The sequence below is a fragment of the Mizuhopecten yessoensis genome, unplaced genomic scaffold (assembly GCF_002113885.1).
Source record: "Mizuhopecten yessoensis strain PY_sf001 unplaced genomic scaffold, ASM211388v2 scaffold10685, whole genome shotgun sequence".
Classification (NCBI taxonomy): Eukaryota; Metazoa; Mollusca; class Bivalvia; order Pectinida; family Pectinidae; genus Mizuhopecten; species Mizuhopecten yessoensis.
In genome coordinates, this window is record NW_018408670.1 from 70,258 (window position 1) to 89,495 (window position 19,238).

Below are 19,238 nucleotides of genomic sequence, written 5' to 3' on the forward strand. Positions count from 1 at the left end.
ATATCACCAAGTCTTGCTAATGTCGAGTACCTACCCGGTATATAAGTGACGAGCGGATTTACACATGTCAATGAACGGCGCCCTCTTGTTGGTGTGAGGGTAGAAACTAATATTCCGACAGGGATGGGGTTCTCGGACATCCGACTATTTCTTTGTTTGGTACTGCTGTTTGTTACGGGGATCCATGGAGAGGAGGTAACTTAAATTGTATTAGAATCGACCATAAAGGTGTTGTTCATTCTCATGTGAAAAAACAAGCAAGTTAATTCAACGTTTTTCCTCTTTTCATATCAAATTCATACGTTATTTTCTCATAGAATTCACACAAGGATTCATTGCATATGTTCCTGAAAAAAACCGCGTTTTTGCTTGATAGATGCTTATGACTGATACAATAAATTGAATTGTCGTATTTCTGTTGTAGGACGAGAGACAGAATGGCAAAGAAGATCCTAGTGACAGAGCTGGTACTTTCTCCCACACTCAGATATATCATATATAATCTGCATTAACTACAGTGTTCATTCAAATTTTCTGGTTAATTCAGGGGTCGAACGGTCAGTTTGTCGGAACAGAACTATTTTGGTGAATTATTTTGCCCAGATTAATTTTGCAGTGTCTGCCTAAAGTACCCTGGGTTTTCTATTAAAATTGCAGACCAGTTTGTTCATGGGTTATATTTGATCAGAAATGTTTGATTGCAAACGCTTTTTTCAAAAACGAACATGACATAAGTTTTAACAAGGGGACAAAGAAGAGATCGATATTTCATATATGTGTATATGATAGTTTAAGGAATACCACCGACCTTTTTTAAAACTTACAATAACATGTAACACATCAGGAAAAATCCAAAACAATATAGTTCTTCGTCAAGTTTGTGAATTGGCAGCTACATACAAACAATAGTTCCGACCCCATTTTCTTGCTGGTTCCTATGGTTTGATTATATGGAACAATCGAGGCAATATCATTGCTCTGTATTTGGTCTGGGACAACACTGAAATCTCAAAGACGGAAATTGTACCAAATCTGTTATCAAATACGCAAAACTATATCTGTTTTTTAATATTGTATTTCAGAGACCGATAATATTATATGTAAGGAAACCTAGATAAATATACCTCTCAGAACTGTGGTTCCTAGATCGCCTTGAACTTTTATCAGCCCGAGTGACTATCGAGTGTCAATATGCCTAGATGATTTACCATCACATACATTTGTCACTAGAACACGGATTTACTGATAAGAAAACAACCTTAACGCACTGATTTGAACCAAGTGTCTTTCCTCTGGAAATGTATTTAAAATGGAAGGTATGACGATGGGAGGATTATGTTTGTAAATTTCTTACTATGTTAAATATTCCAGCTATATATTCTATATCGTGATAATTTCTAAAAAATTCCTACTCGTGTCTCATCGATTATATGTTGTTTACATACACTTCTTGTACATAAACTTGCCAATCAAAGCCCTTATCAATGATGTGTCGCATAGCACTAGTGTAGTTGGTAACTAATGACTCGGTCAGATGTATCAGTTGCATATAATATAGCGAAAGTATCGAAGAAATGCAACATACTACTAGTATATTTGTCTTTTAATGCCTCTAGCATGCAATATACATGTAATGTACATGCCATATGCACGTGATTACAACATGTTATTTGGTAAGATCCTTCTTCGATCAATAATCAGTATGTTTTATATCGTAGGAGGCATGCTTACTGAATCTGTTTATCTGTAATATCGTCAAGGTGTAAATATGACGTCATCCAATTTTATTTATTGCGCCGATACAATAACAGTAATGTCTAGGCGTAATTATGGAAAACCCGTCATAGAACAATAAAGATGATAGTTTTATACAGTGTTTGTGGTCTGTTAACTACATTGTATCTTACCATGTTTTTAAAAAACTTTTTCATGAATTTCATTTTATATTTACTGGTAACTCTGTCGAACGTTATTTGAACGTAGCTTTTTATTCTTCGTTTTTAATAACACATAGCTTTACATTACAGTTTGTAACTAATAAGAAAATTAATGTATCATTGAATGATGTTGGAAAAGTATAATTTAATTTTAGAACGGACAGCTTTGCTTATCCTTTTGTGTTATTCATTTTCTGTACAGGTGAGTAACTGTGAACAGAAGTCTTGTAGTAATACAGTCGATCTGGGTTTTTTTTACCGACAGCATACACCACCACGCGCGGATATGCCGGAACCACAAGTAGAGACCGACTGGGCGTTATCATGAGCCCTGCTTACCCTGGCAACTATCCAAACAACTACCGCTTCCGGTATGATATCTATCTAGGCACAGAGAAGAGTGATTTGGAAATAAACTTCAAGATATTTGATTTGGAGTCCTGCAGCAATTGCAATTGTGACTACCTTATGATAGAAAACTACAAACTAGCCAAACCGTTGAAGTATTGTGGAGCCGCCCTTCCTAATGGTGACGGACGGGTGTACCGTAAGTAAGACCTTAAGGACTGACGACGTTCTTTAATATTTATATAAGTCGGTAGCACCATGGTGATTACGCAAAGATCCAAACAATTAATTCTAGCACATTAATAAAGATAGATAATGTATCACCACATTACCTATATGGGGCACAAAAAGTAAAATTAATACCTACACATTGCTTTGTCGAATGCATTTATTTTGGGACACATTCGTTTTTTCTTCCATGTATCTTGACATGTTTTGTTTTCTTTACGCGCTTTTTCGTGCATATGTAAACCTGAAATATATAAAGTTCAATAACGCTGTTGTTACAACAATATATTTCAGATATTGTCATTCCGTCATATACATTTGCTTTTCATCAGAAACCAGTTGTATCAATTAATCGTTGCTATTGATATATTAAAGTAAATAATAACATTTTGTAATGGATCCTTGAAAGGAAAAGTATAATGGCAATCTACACAATTTCTCTGAAAAGTTTATTTTGAAAATTTCACGTGAGATTTTTATCTAATAAATAAAGACTGTTGTATGTCGCCAATCATTAATCGCCAATCTTAATCAAATTCAGTATGAGCCGATCAGGTTGTAAAAATAACAACGCCATCATCATCGAAAAGTATCATATTGTTTGTGTGTAAGAAATCCGGTCTTAAGTCCATATAAAAGAACAACATTACGCAAGATACATGCATATGTCAGGAGAAGAGTTGAAGGTGTGTATTTTTCATTTTCGTTGAGTCTACAAACTCGGGTTCGTACTGGAAATCCCGTGATCATCATGAGAAGCCAAATTGACCTATATCGTATATATACTGTACTAAACGATATTATTACATCGCAGAATATAGGACAACTTGGTAAAAAATGCATTTACCAAATACGATATTCACATGCATGCATATCCTTTTAATTCCTTGTGAAGAGGTTGTAAATAACAAAATGTCATCACAACAATCGACTCAAATAATGGAAATTGCGCATTGAAGTGCTCATATGGTGATAACGTCATTTGTATTAACTCGTCATTTGGTTAAAACAGGGACCCCCCCCCCCACACACACACACACACACACATAATAAATAAAAAAAATCTTGTTTATATAAATATTCGATAACTCTAAATAATGGAACCATAATATAAGATTGTGTGTAATGCTTTGAACAAGACACATATGTTTGTGTATCTAGTCATCGTAGGAGGTCTATCTATATATCCATTTAAGAATTTTCATATGTCATGTTTGAAGGTGCAACTTTGCTTTATTATGTTGTCATTTGATGATTAAGAAATAAAAATGAAAAATGCTCCACGTGGCAAGAGATAGTTACGGTTTAAATCGGTGTAGCAGAACTAAACTTCTGGGTCGATCGGGCGACCAGATAGCTCAATTGGTAGAGCGTCCGTCAGGAGTTCGAACCCCGGTCTGGCCGTGCAGATTCCCTCTCCTGTTAAATTGGCATATATAATTTAATCAGCTAACGTCCTATTTAACATTATAAACCGTAATATACCGTAACACATGCAGTCATTATTATACGAATTAAACTATGGTCCATACTACATTACATAGGGATACATGAACATGTCTATTCCATTGAATTATATAATGTACCAGCAGCTTTCAATACAAAATTGAACCTCTGTGTGCGATACGATATCGTCTGAAATATTAATGATTACTCTTAAACTATTATCAGGTGGTAACCCTATTTCATTCCATGAATCAAAATGTATACAGTATAATTTTATTTAGCGTTCGCCTCTAGGTAGCACCTATTCCATATTACAATGTACATACATTTTCATTATTTCTCTGATAAATCTAACGTCCCAACTATTTGTAACTATTGTTCATGATTGTGATGCTAATTCATATATAATTTTATAACAAGTGTCCGTCTCTGTCCAATACATGTACCAAGGGCTCGCATTAACGATCGCCAAATCGCCAAATGGCGACACTTTTTCAGATTTAGCGACAAAAATTTCAGTTTGGCGATATTATGGTCCATCATTCAAAAACAACTTCACTTTTTTTGGTTGCCTAGGTAGTTATGATTAAAATAACGTTCGAGGGTATCCACAGTAAATAAATATCTACCATCTAAGAAGTAGAACTTCCATCCAATTTTTTTTAGTTTTTTTGTTTTCGATATAATTTCTTTATGGCTGATTTTAAACATAGACCATTAAATTTGAAATAAAGGTAATTATTATTTGAAAAAAATGCGTCGATACCTATATTTTGACTAACGCATTTTTTGCTGATTGCTGTCCTTCTATAATTGTACGTCATTTTGCGCTCATATGTTGAGCTGTTTGAATATGCTGAAATATGACTTGAGGTTGTCGTTAAAAGGTGGGAAATTGTTAAATTTGACATTCATATGTTGACTCTGATTTTAAGTTAGAAGACTATATTTTTGTAGTGGACAATTTGGACAACTACGTGTGGATAACATTCCAGTCTAATTCTGACCAGCGACGTCCGGGATTTTACGCAACGTATGAGATCACTCAGAGGGCAGGCAATGATTCGTTCCTGACCGGAGGGTCTGTCTGTCCTCCTGTGTCATGCCCGTACTGTGAAGTGGGACAGACCCCAGAATACGAGTAAGTGCTCGTTAGAAAATGATCTGTATATTTTGTCCTTATGTGTTGACGGTATGTTATACTTTTCCTATGTATGTTTTCGCTGAAGAATATTTTGTCCTTATGTGTTGACGGTATGTTATACTTTTCCTTTGTATGTTTTCGCTGAAGTATATTTTGTCTTTATGTGTTGACGGTATGTTATACTTTTCCTTTGTATGTTTTACGCTGAGGTATATTTTGTCTTTATGTGTTGACGGTATGTTATACTTTTTCCTTTGTATGTTTACGCTGAAGTATATTTTGTCTTTATGTGTTGACGGTATGTTATACTTTTCCTATGTATGTTTACGCTGAGGTATATTTTGTCCTTATGTGTTGACGGTATGTTATACTTTTTCCTATGTATGATTACGCTGAAGTTTATTTTGTCCTTATGTGTTGACGGTATGTTATATTTTTCCTATGTATGTTTACGCTGAGGTATATCTTGCCCTTATGTGTTGTCGGTATGTTATATATCATTTTACTTTTCAATATATCCACAGCTACACGAGCGTTTGTCCATACTGTTTCTGTAGCAAATACCAGCAAAACACTACCCCACGATACCAAATGAGTGAGTATACTTCATTTCCTGGTTATGTTGTATATATTTGATTTTCCCAATAGTAAATGGTGTACCCTTCCGTTTTGCATTTTTTTTTTTTATCTTTTGGTCATTTTCCCCCCAAGTTTATAACAATGCAAACATATCAAACATAAACATTATTACTCTCACACATTACCATTCATTCATTATACATTCAATGATAATAAATTGTAGATCTGGCCATGGTACCTCTCTATTCTTTCCAGGTATAATTTTCTTAGTAATTATGTTTATGTCAAATTAAACTACAGCTAAATTGTATCCGTTATATATAAGCATTGTTTAGAAGTGGCAGAAAAAAGGTTAGAGCAGGTCCTAGAGGTATAGAAGGAAAGGTAAGACTAGAGAGAGAGAGAGAAAAAATGGGGGGAGGGGGGAGGGGGGGGAACAAAGACGCTATATGTGTGTTGGAAAGGTCAAGGAGTTTTACATAGGTATTAAGAAGTACACGTGTATGTAAGATAATTCTAAAGACGTGTACATATTTTGACAAAGACAGGGTTTAACTAATATCAAGTAGTCTTCACATTATTTCCAATCAGTATTAAACAGCAATATATCTCTGAAAATAATATGTGTTCTTGATAAGGTTCTTAAGTGCAACTACCGACAATGACATTTGTAAATATCTCAATTTATAAATGTATTGCTTTATAATTAGAATTATGATATTATCTACCCTACTACTGATACTATTTTGATTAAATAAGCCGAAAATGAAGGTTTCCTTGATAAAACCAAATGGGACTAACAATGCATCAAGAAGGAACTTAAATGTTGTAGTTCAAGTCCAGACACAATTATATGAACTTCGTGATGATTGAATAATGGTATTTTGTCCGTGATGATTTTCTCTACAGTGAAGAATACATATAATTGATGTGTGGCGATTTAAATAACCGTTTTTGTCTCTGCTAAACTAAATAGGTAACGTTTACATAATTTTCGTTTAGCCAGCGTGTGTCCACCTGTCTTTTGTCCGGCATGTCCCTATGGCTTCCACAGGCAGTACGAGTGAGTGAACCATATTTCTATATTACGAGTTGGAATTTATATTTAAGCATCTTTTGTTATATAAATTTTCCATGACCATGAATATTGACGAACACATACACAAATACCTTTGATAATGATACATTGACTGATACAAGTATTGTTACCTTACAGTTACAGTAGCTATAAGTGTACGCATTGCTACTGCGTACACAACCAGCAAACAACGGTCAGTGGCACCTGGATGCAGGGGACAACCACTAGCTATATACCATGGAACCATCAATCAAACAGTTATCATCCTATGCGTACAACCAGTTATCGTCCTTGGCAGACAACCGGTTATTATCCTGGGCGTACAACCAGTTATCGTCCTTGGCAGACAACCGGTTATTATCCTAGGCGTACAACCAGTTATCGTCCTTGGCAGACAACCGGTTATCATCCTTGGCGCACAACCAGTTATCATCCTTGGCGCACAACTGGTTATCATCCTTTGCGCACAACCAGTTATCGTCCTTGGCAACCAACAAGTCGCCGTCCTTGGAACACAGAAACGACCAGCTATCGCCCTTGGCGACCCGCAAGCACAACAAGCTATTATCCGTGGTGGAGACAAAGTAGCACCATGCCAAACGTTCATTGGGAAACGACCACTGCTGGATATGGTAACACTACTTGTATCTTACCTCTTTCCTGCTTAATATATAGGTTGATTAAATCAGAATCATGAAATACGCATGTTTCTTTTAGATATGCAGATGCCAAATTCGCCAATGAAAAAATGTATAAAGTTCATTTTATATTAAGATTTTTTAACAATGTTTAAAACTGCAGAAAACTGTTACATCCCTGTTAACATTCATAAAACTCATACAGCACATCGTAATTCTTTAACTAATACAGCAAACGGTAATACTAAAACTAATACAGCACACGGTAATACTAAAACAAATACAGCACACGGCAATACTAAAACTAATACAGCTCACGGCAATACTAAAAATAATACAGCACACGGTAAAACTAAAACAAATACAGCACACGTTCCATTCTGTTTCGTATCGTATCTTTCTGTATTAGGTAATTTGGACAAAAATGTGGGGTTTTAAGGTTTTTTGTTCCTTTGATTCTTTTAAATTCATCTTTAATTGATAATAAGAGATTTTATAAAGGACATTATTGATTGATGTTTTCCTTAAGAAAATTGATAAATATATTAATATTTCAAAGAAACAAGTTTCATTTACAATAAATATAAATAACCATCCGTTAAAATTGATAAGTCATAAAAAGAATTTAAGACAATTTCATAAATTTGATAGGATAATAGAAGTCATTTTTAGCTGTGTTGTCTGCAAATGTTTTCATTTCAACCAAACGTGTATTCCATCACGTCTAGACAAAAGTCAATAGGTCCACCTCCAAGTATGAGCTCAAGAGTAAATTTAAAGATATGTTTTTAACTTATCATGAATAAACTAAAGGATGTGTAGGGGGTAAGTGAGATAGCTTTCAACGCATTTATATAATCACATATAAATAATTCTGCAACGAACAACATAATATGAATTAAAGGAGGAGTTGGGTGTAAGGGAGATGACTTTTGTTATATTTATAAAATCAGGGTTAATAAATCTGTAATGGACAACAACAAATTAAAATTGTATAATGATATACGTATCAAGTTGAAGACAGCACAGTCCAGGTGTTACGATGAAATCTTCAAGAAAGACTGACTGAGAAAGATCCTAAGATAAACCAATCATACATAATTAAATTTTGATTTTCATTTATTGTATTGCTCATGTAGGGTTTGAGAGAATATAAACATATACGAAAGATACATAAATATAAATCAAACATACAATAAAATATACCAAACATATATCAATATATACCAAACATACAATAACATATACCTAACATACAACAACATATACCTAACATACAATAACATATACCTAATATACAATAACATATAACAAACATACATGAATATATACCAAACATACAATAACATATACCAAACATACAATAACATATACCTAACATACATGAATATATACCAAACATACAATAACATATTCCGAACATATAATAACATATACCTAACATACAATAACATATACCAAACATACAATAACATATACCTAACATACATGAATATATACCAAACATACAATATCATATTCCTAACATATAATAACATATACCAAACATACAATAACATATACATAACATACAATAACATTTACCTAACATACAATAAAATATACCAAACATACATTAGCATATACCAAACATACAATAATATATACCTAACATACATTAGTATATACCTGACATACAATAGCATATACCTAACATACAATAACATATACCAAATATACCATAGCATATACCTAACACACAATAACAATAACCTAACAAACATTTGTATATACCTAACATACAATAGCATATACCTACCATACATTTGTATATACCTAACATACAATAGCATATACCTACCATACATTTGTATATACCTAACATACAATAACATTTACCAAATATACAATAGCATATACCAAACATACAATAACATATACCAAACATACAATAACATATACCTAACATACATTTATATATACCAAACATACAATAACATATATTTAACATACAATAACATTTACCAAATATACAATAGCATATACCAAACATACAATAACATATACTAAACATACATTTATATATACCTAACATACAATAACATATACCTAACATACATTTATATATACCTAACATACAATAACATATACCTACCATACATTAATATATACCAAACATACAATAACATATACCAAACATACAATAACATATACCTAACATACAATAACATATACCTAACATGCAATAACATATACCTAACATACAATATTATATACCTAACAACAGCAGAATTAGGAATTTTACCATCATTTCTTCGTTCAATATTTGACATGAATTGAATAATTGAGATGAAAGTGATTATGATTTATAATAAATTAATGCCACGTTATTAAGACCGTAAACATACCAGAAAAAAACGAAGTTAGAAATTGATAAAACGCAAAACCCCAGAAAGGAACAACAACAACCAACATTTCATGTATATTCCGTTGCAATTGGTGTAATGAAAACAATACACATGCAATATCATCAAATTTAATTGACTTAGTTTCCCAGGAGTTACATGTACCACTCTTATTTCATCTATACACTGCAATACACACACAGTTACTTTTCAGAATCAATTGTTTTGGTTGGCGTAAGACCTTTTGAGAGGGGGAATGTGTGTTATGCATCAAGTCTCGGTCAATATTAATCAAATATTTAACATTAACCTATAGCACATCAATAATCTTCCTGTGAATACCTTCTTCGTTATGATGTATATGATCTACAAACACGGGGTGTCAATACATCATGCATTAGAAATGAGTTTTACTGACCTACTCCTGTACCTATGACCTTCAATGCATATAAAACTTCACTGGAGAATAAAACTAGCACATGATAGTCACGTAATGACATGCAGATGTATTAAGGACACGTAGAGTTTATGTCGACTTACAATACATTACTGGTAAACTGTTTTACTGTAACAGATCTTCGTCAACATAACACACATAAACTTATTCAAAAGTATCTAAATAAGTCCTATTCATCTTCACACATCATTACACAGTTGCATTATCTAGGAGTTGTCATCTTGTTAAACAACAACTTTTTACATTTTGTCTGAATTAAGTCTCCCAGTGACAGACAATCTAAATGAAATCGATACTTTTCTTTATTTCATTTTTTTTTTAATGTATGTTTTTTATGAATGAAATTAAATACATCAAGCGATTTATAACACTGTACACCATGTGCTTTTCATGTTTAACAAGGTATTTCACTCACGATGTATTAACAGGGATATGCTCTCTACATTTAATACAGTGTATTTCAAAAATATCTTAATTGTCATCTGGGAGTGATAGTGCATTTGTACTGGCATCACGGTAGTACTTGCTCTCTTGTCAGTATGTCATGATTAAAATATATGCATGCAATGTCTGCTTTTCGTTCAAGTTTGACATTTATTGTAAAAAAAAAAGCATAGATCTGACCGTAGTAAGGGGTTTCCAATCGTTATTACTTCCTTCTAAGATAAATCCCGCCTTCATTGTGATTGTAATACAGATTATAGGAGGGTTAACAATGCCAACCAACATTGAACCATGATTAGTGGTATTTAAGTCGATATTAAGGAAACTTAAAGTTTGACAAGTGTGTATTACAGACCAAGGGTGTGGGAGAGGATACTTCTACAGTTCCACTGGAAATATCATGTCCCCGGGGGCACCTGGACACTCGTACTCCAACAATGGGAATTGTGAGTACAACATTGACGTGGGCGGAGTCTTGGGGACCGTCAAAACAGTGGCTCTTAGGTACGTTATACCCAACTAATGTCTTCTGATTGTTCATTAGTAGTTAACACGTTGTATCATGTGATGTGGCATAGACCATATACAATATAGTATATACCTACCAGTATAAAGGTCAATACCTTCATGAATATGTTTGCTTGTCATTATTTAGATTTTCAATACAGTAAGATATTTCAGAAAAGAAATTATTAAGGGCAACAGGATCAATATTGCGAAATACACACACCATTTTGTTTGAGAGAATAATCCAATTACATTTTCTCTGTAAACCTATAACAAACTGTATGAACAAACCCGTACGGCAGTCCGTTAACCCAATCCCCATTACATTATGTATTAAGACTTGCTCTACCTAATAGTGCTCTCCTGATCAACGTTACAGGTTTAGTTTCTTCGAAATGGAAAATTGCGGTGAATGTTCATGCGACTCTCTCACAATTAGCTCTGATGAGACCAGTGGCGTGCGCATGTGTGATGACCGTTTGGTCAACACGTCACATACCTATTACGGTAAGGTTGAGCATGAACACCTTTAATTTCAATTGTTACGCGTTAGCTCATACATATTTCGTATTGCAGAGTTATCTTCTCTTGTGAGCAGGTATTGATTATTACGTCATTGGTTTGTGTGAGAAAATTACGTCGTTTTCTCACAAATTGATGACGTTACTCTCACAAACAAATTACGTAACAATCAATACCTGCTCACAAGAGCAGATAAATCTGCAATACGCAAAGACGGAATACCTCATGTGATACATTGATCTTGCTGTACCAGAACATGACATACTTGTGTTTGGCAATAAACCATGAAAGGTACTAGTTATAACATGTAAACTGTTTTAGTTGTAACAGTTCTTACAAAGTTGATGGTCCTGCAGTTGAAATAAGGATGTTATTGTTGTTATAACAATTTTTTTACGATCCATATGAAAATCCTATTGTTGATTAAAAGAAATGATTTTGGTAACAGTTCCTTAGGAGTTGTTATTGTTGTTATGGTATATACATACAAGAACAATTGTTAATTCCAGTGCATACAACAAGTGATATTTTGAAACTGCATTTCATCTCTGATTCGTCGGTTGCTCGGTCTGGATTTTCCGTGAACTACGAGGTGATGCGGTACGATGTCAATAACACATGTAGTGCCGATTCCTGCTACACCTGCAATCATTCCGTCCGTCATGACTATTTCGGCTGCTGTATTTGTGTAGACGAATCCTCTACAAACAGCACGTCAGGCTACTACATGGCCTCCACCACTAATGGATGTAAGTGTAAAGCAAAACGTCACAAGCTATGTCTCATTATTAATGAACCATGACAGAACCATGTCAAACAAGCGAGATAGTAAATACCAAAACGAGAAAGTAAATACCAAAACGTCAACATAAAATAGCACATAACAAGCAAGAAATGAAAACTGAATACAAAATACTGAATACTTGATATGAGATAACGTACAATTACACTTAACAATCTAGAAAATATAAACTTCACAATGAAGATAAGGTTTCTATACGCTGATATGAAACAAAAAGAAAACACAGTTAAAAGAAGATTGTCCTATTTCATATATAGCAAATTTAAGATTACACTCACCATTTACTTGTAATACACTTATATAAAACAAAATGGTGGACAATGGCGAGATTAGAGAGATAATTTTGAAAATAAACGTACGATATTTTGTTACCAACACACCAAGTTATGATTTTTTACCTGGTTTTGACAATATTTGGCCCCAAAATCTATCCAAATTCGAAACTGTTCACTTATTGCTTGACCCATTTGAAGACGAGTCTTTGACTCAATATGTCATCAAGTTTAAATAAAGACTATTATTATTATTGTAAAAAAAATCACGATGATGTACATTTGTTTCTAAATGCGCTTTCAACAATTGTTTCTAAGGTAACGGATTGAAATTTGAATTGAGAAGAAAATTTGAAATTTGAATTAAGAAGAAAATTTGAAATTTGAATTAAGAAGAAAATTTGAAATTTGAATTTAGAAGAAGAAAATTTGAAAATTGATTTATTTTTACGTGGTGCATTGTTTCTCCGAGATTATGAACAAATGTCATGTCAATGGAGAATGCGTTGGCACTGACAATACATCTTTACAAACAGTTTGTTCAAGATTGTGATCTATGGCTTGTAAAAGGTCAAAACCATTCATAGTGATTTGTAATGAAATATATATATATATTTCTATCCAATCAAAATAACTATACTAATGAGATTGAAAAAAGTATTTGGTACAAGCTACTACAACTTAGCATTGCCTTCTCCCGTCAGACATATACATGATAACTATGCAGTAAAATGATGTAATATGATAAATTGATCTTTTACAGATTACTCCAAAAGTCTGCTGCTTCAGATGCTGACCGATATAGCACATCGCGCACAGATGCTAGAACAGAACGCCAATTACCTGGAGCACGAGGCGAACTATGCAAAGAACCTTGTCGCCCAAAGTCTCGGCTGATTGCTGACATTTGTTGCCGCCATCTCATTGAATGTTTCTATTGTAAATATTGTCGAAACGTGTTTTTTCTATATTGTTACAAGGTCTGTTTTGCTTCTCTGAATGCATTACTTATGAATAGTGTATTGTGGCTACACTTTTAATTAAACAATGGTTCTATCCCCCCTCCCACCAAAAAGAAAATTGCTTTCCCCTTAAATGCTAAAAGTCTTTAAATATCCTATAGTACCGCGTGAGAGATGTTCTACTCTTGGTGAAAGAATTGTTGGATGTACACAATGATATGAAATAGACCATCCCCCCTACTACACGAAGTGATTACAAGGAACAAACGTTTGCATCAATACTGCTCAATAGACATCGTTTAATAATGTTTGACGGAAGAATTGAATTATTGCCTATTTGTGGCATTAACATCCTCTACTTTACCATAACACAGCTTATTATCAATATAACAAATGTGTTTTTTCTCTTGCATAATTTGTGTTTATATATCCAATATTTCAAACGTACATATTTAATCATTGAACCAATCACATTATTTTCTTGTCGTCTTCGAATGTAATTCGAAAGCAGCTCAATTACATTTTGTTTTGCACTAAGAACCAATCGTTTGTTGTTAATAATACCAGTGAGTCACATAGTATTTTCATTGGCCATCCATCCTTTATAATTATTACCGGTCAATAATTCTCTTGCATTTTCAAGAAAATAGTCATTCAATGTTACCTTTTTGACTTAATTTGTGTTGCGCACTTCACCTAAATTTCTTCATTTTTTCATGCAAATTATCGATTCAAATATTTTTAACTCGTATCTTGTGGAAAAGATTTGTCGCAAATAGAACTAGAAATGTCAGTGACATAGTTTCGCTCCTATGAATATAAATTGGAACAGATCCCACGAATTTTCATTATTTTCGCCATAGGTCAGTCGTATTTTAATTGACGAAAGGACTATATCATGAAATCAATTTATAATAGTTGCGATAGATGTTACATACGTTGTATTTATGTCAGTCCTCGATGTTGGCCGTAGAGCCTTTAAGCCGGAACCTATTCTGGCGCTGTTTTAATGTGACATACTAGTTTCGAAAGAAATGATCTGTTTTATCCAAACGTTGTAAATAAGTAACGTTATTAAGGTGTTTTATAGATGCGTTTTCTCTTTTGAAACATTGGATGAAGAGATGTTTGATAACTTGGTCAAGGTGACCAAAATACTCTTCTCCTTTGAACAGGAAATGAACAGGATTGCCTTCATAATAAAGCTATCGATGGCTTCATAATGAAAATAAAACTGTTAACATGTATACACTGTGTAGGACTGACACCGGATATAGCTAGAACCGACGTAAAGTCACGTAAAGTTTTTCGATATTTCTTCTATTTTCTGCTAGTGTAGAGACAAATAAAGAAGCATGACAGTCAATCATAATCGTAATTCATATCTGAAACAGGAGGCATGTACACGTTTTGGTGTAGTTGCAAATTATTAACAAAAACAGACTGTCTAGTATCGCTAAGTGTTCGTTCGCAATAACAAATATTGTCTTGACTTGACATTTGCCAGTAGATTATATACATTATATGCTACGATGATTACTTATAGTTATATAGTCATGACACTACATGGACACACTATATATTATGCTTCTTTCTTTAGATATTGACATAACTAATTTTCGTGAAGTGTACGGCGAATAGAAATAAATTATACGGCGAATAGCAATTTTCAAAATAACTGGTGTACGGCGGATAGTTCATATGGGATACGGTATTGAAGTGAACACTTTGCCTAAATCTGATATATTTTGTTAAAGCTAAACTGAAACTAGCGTTCCCCGATTACCGTAAATCTCCTACAGTGTAAAAAACATGCACCTTATCGTAGGTTTGTTGTATAACACCAAAGCTTACAAGAAACAACAATGCATTCAATACAGTTATACCTATTGTATATATACCTGGTAAAAAAAGAAAAGAGAAAAAAGGAAACATCTGCGCACATGGACAAATCAGAATTTAAAGAAGGCACAAAACACACCAACAGGCATACAGACAACAGTAGCATAGTCCATACTTCAACAACAAGTTAGACAAGAGGAATATCACATTTCTGCACCGAACATTTTATTTAACTCGAAAATATGAGATAAAAGACAAAAAAGAATCCTGAAATTTAACAGTGATGTAAAATATCTACAGATAATGCCTAAAAAACAACAATTTGTTGTAAAGAAGAATAGAGCCGTAGCTAGTAATATTTATAGAAATACATATCTCACCAATAAACGAGGAGCAAAAATGTACGTTTGCCGTATTCATTTTTATCAATAGCTGCTGCTCCCAAGTAAATCTGGTGATTTTGTGAAATATCTACTAAAAATATAATAAAAAATAATAAAATGTCTGTATATGTTATTTGTCGCCGGAACATTATTTGAAGCCAGCCTGTACGATTTAATCTAACTTATTTGGTCCCTGACTGGACAGATTGTACAGCAGTTGGTACAGAGTGACTACATGATTACTTTTGTAACATTTTTAATTCAATTCTATATCCTATACACATGCAGACAATCTATTTGTTGTTATATTTTTATAAAATAAATCACATGTTTCTTTTGGAACGAATATCTGATTTATGATAAAACTATAGCATTTTGTATAGTGGCTCGTCAGCAACAGCTGTGGACACAAGTGACTTGGTGAAAGACAATGATTTATTTATAACTTTTAATTGCAGTTCGATTTTCCAATAATGAGTTTTTCCTATCTTGATATTACCTTCCCTGGTTCTCCAACACTTTGGTGTGATAGAATGTGGCATCTGATTAGGAATTCAAGAGCTTACTAATGACTACCAGGATTGATATGGATTGCCGCCCGATAAACAAGCAACATTAGGTCTTGCGAGATTCAGATTGATGAAGACTCAAAGGGGAATATGTGCTCACTATTGTGATGCAACTGGGAAATATATTATTCCTTGTGGTGTATAAAGGTCGATTTATTTTAATTATTGTTCAATCTGATTTTGTTGCTGTTGTCACTACCGCCATCCTCACTTTAAGGATGTGAAGTAACTATATAAGTATATGGCGGGTGTCGTCGATGAAGTAAAAGACACTTACCCATCTGGAGCATCTGGTCTTATTCCATTTGTACTTTTCAAATTATCCCCAAGTATTTTCTTTTACATTAAGCCTTAGTTTTATCGATGTTGAGTTATAAACCGCTTAATCACAACCTAGTTTGTTGGTCGTCTTAAAACGGTTCACAAAATATTATCCTTGGTTATAGGGCCTTTGCAATCAGCCAATATCTTTCTCAACTCCCTGGGGAGTATACAGCCGGTACTGTCATTTCGGCGCTCACAGCTAGTATTCAACAATTCTAGAACTGCCCAACAAGTACAGCTGAGTATCTTGTCCAAAGATACAACAAAGTACCATGACCCACAACCCTTTGGTCACGAGCCCGGCGTCCTTCCCCTAGACTACCGTGCCTCCTATTATTATTCGTTATTCAATCTCTGCTATACTGTATATGTGTCACCGATACAATACTGATGAAATTATTGTAAATAATTAACCATTTAGTGATTATGTACAAAATAAGAACTTAAAGTTGACCACACTAAAATGAATCCATCCATCCATCCATCCATCAATCAATTAATAAAAAACACACACAATCTTGATGATAAACAAGGGATTGCCCTAGAACATATCGCTTATATAGGGAGCGTGGTGGCGCAACCTCATTGACATTTATTGTATGCTAGATACTGTATACGGTTGATCCTGACTGACATTAAATCAAATTTAAAAACGCTCTACAAGATTGTTAGTTCTACCATAGGACCAACTTAAGGTCACGTTACGCTCGTACGTAAATGTCGATGCTATTTTTGTAGCGCCGTCTTACAACAATGGTTTGATCCGTGTGACAACATCTGGAGCGATAATACGTATTGACCGTCCATTGTAATACGTAGATGTATGTCGAGACCCAGAGGTGCAAGTTAAAGAGTGTTGTATATAGATCAGGGTCTATCACTTATAAACACTTAGCTATGTGGATTCATAGCCAACACTAAACTCAAAAAACAAACTAGCAAATCATTTAGGGTAAATATTGCGAGCAGAGGGTACTAGCCATAAATTCAGTAAAAAAATGTTTTGTGTTTAACATGCAGTATGATAGATACGTTAAGGACGTTAATGTTTGGTGTACAGATAGTTTTTGAATCCACAGGGAAGTTCCTATATATATGTATCTATTATTGATGCAGTGTAATTAAAATGATAAAAAATCTAAGTATAAAAACATTTATCTCCTTTGTACATTATGAAAGTCAACCAATTTAGTGACATCAATCTACCAACTTCATTTCTATTCGAAAGTCAAGTACAGCGAGAACATCTTGAATGTGATCGTATTTCAAAGTTCTAAGGTCAAGGTCAACGTCAACGTCAGCAATTGAATAGATTTGTCAAACATTGACATTCTTTTTTGAATTAGATTGTTTACGAATGTCCACCAGATTATAAATTTTCTTGTAACAAATAACGTATAAACAGGTGAGCCTCGGGTGTCGTAAATAGTTATGAATCTATGAAAATGTGTAAAATATCACACCATATGCCCTTAAAACGTTAGGTAACGGTTAGACATATTTTAAAGTCAATTTTGTTGATAATTATGACATTGGAACTGATTTTGGCTTTTTTTCAAATTCATTTATATTATGCAAATACATACGAATAGCAGTTCAAACAATCCTAATTAAAACCTTTCAATTGAAAATCATCTGAGTGTATTAATTAGACAGTAAATTAACATATCAGTCACTTTTATCCTGATGTTAACAAACATATGGAGGATATTAAATGTTCACTAATATTTCACGAGCAGGGCAGATTACCCTTATCGATATATTCTGTCATACGAATGAAAATATATATAGTAAATAACGGGAAAACCATTACATTTCCTGTATATTAGATTGTGTAACGACTTTCAACGATGAAAAAGGTACCGCATCAAAACATTTGTGGAATTTTATAGCGTTATATTTTACGCCATAAACGTCAAGCTTGACAACAAGGCTGTGCGCTATTTTGAATGGGCTACTCAATCCAAATATAACCTTTTTACAATTGTCTGATGAGATTTAGTCACAAAATGTTATCAATTATGTAAGTATACAAAACCGTTGTGAGGGTACTAAAGGTTTACCAGACCAACCACTCGTTTCACTGTTAAATCAATTCCTTAATTTCTTCCTTTAATTTATATCTTTTTTTATTATTTGTGTTATATTTCATAAAATCCAGTTTTAATAACAACTTTAAAACGTCAGTTCAAAGTACAGCAGTCATTAGAACATTTCAAGTCAGTAAGGTACAATTATGATGCGTCACACTAAACAAAATGTTCTAAAGCCTAACCTTACACTCAATAGGTTTACTCCATTATACAGTTACTGTACAGCTGTTACTCCACGAGTACACGGCCATTGTGATGGTTCGATGTGAGATGGGGCCA

At 33.6% G+C, this 19,238-nt stretch overlaps 1 protein-coding gene across 1 annotated transcript; it reads left to right on the forward strand.

Moving 5' to 3' along the window:
* Positions 1–13,831, forward strand: LOC110461820. Its single transcript, XM_021515507.1, has 11 exons — positions 1–195; positions 425–467; positions 2,203–2,484; positions 4,917–5,100; positions 5,628–5,698; positions 6,685–6,745; positions 6,899–7,392; positions 11,037–11,187; positions 11,570–11,697; positions 12,222–12,461; positions 13,550–13,831. The coding sequence occupies exons 1-11, from the start codon at positions 124–126 to the stop codon at positions 13,681–13,683; spliced, it is 1,860 nt and encodes a 619-aa protein (XP_021371182.1). The 5' UTR covers positions 1–123; the 3' UTR covers positions 13,684–13,831.
* The last annotated feature ends 5,407 nt before the right edge of the window (positions 13,832–19,238 follow it).

What these genes read in the sequence shown, in the direction of transcription:
- LOC110461820 (XM_021515507.1), top strand. Translation starts at nt 124, where the DNA reads ATGGGGTTCTCGGACATCCGACTATTTCTTTGTTTGGTACTGCTGTTT. An exon ending in AGATCCTAGTGACAGAGCTG is followed by an intron (nt 468 to 2,202) that starts GTACTTTCTCCC and finishes TTTTACCGACAG; the next exon opens with CATACACCACCACGCGCGGA. An exon ending in AACGACCACTGCTGGATATG is followed by an intron (nt 7,393 to 11,036) that starts GTAACACTACTT and finishes TGTGTATTACAG; the next exon opens with ACCAAGGGTGTGGGAGAGGA.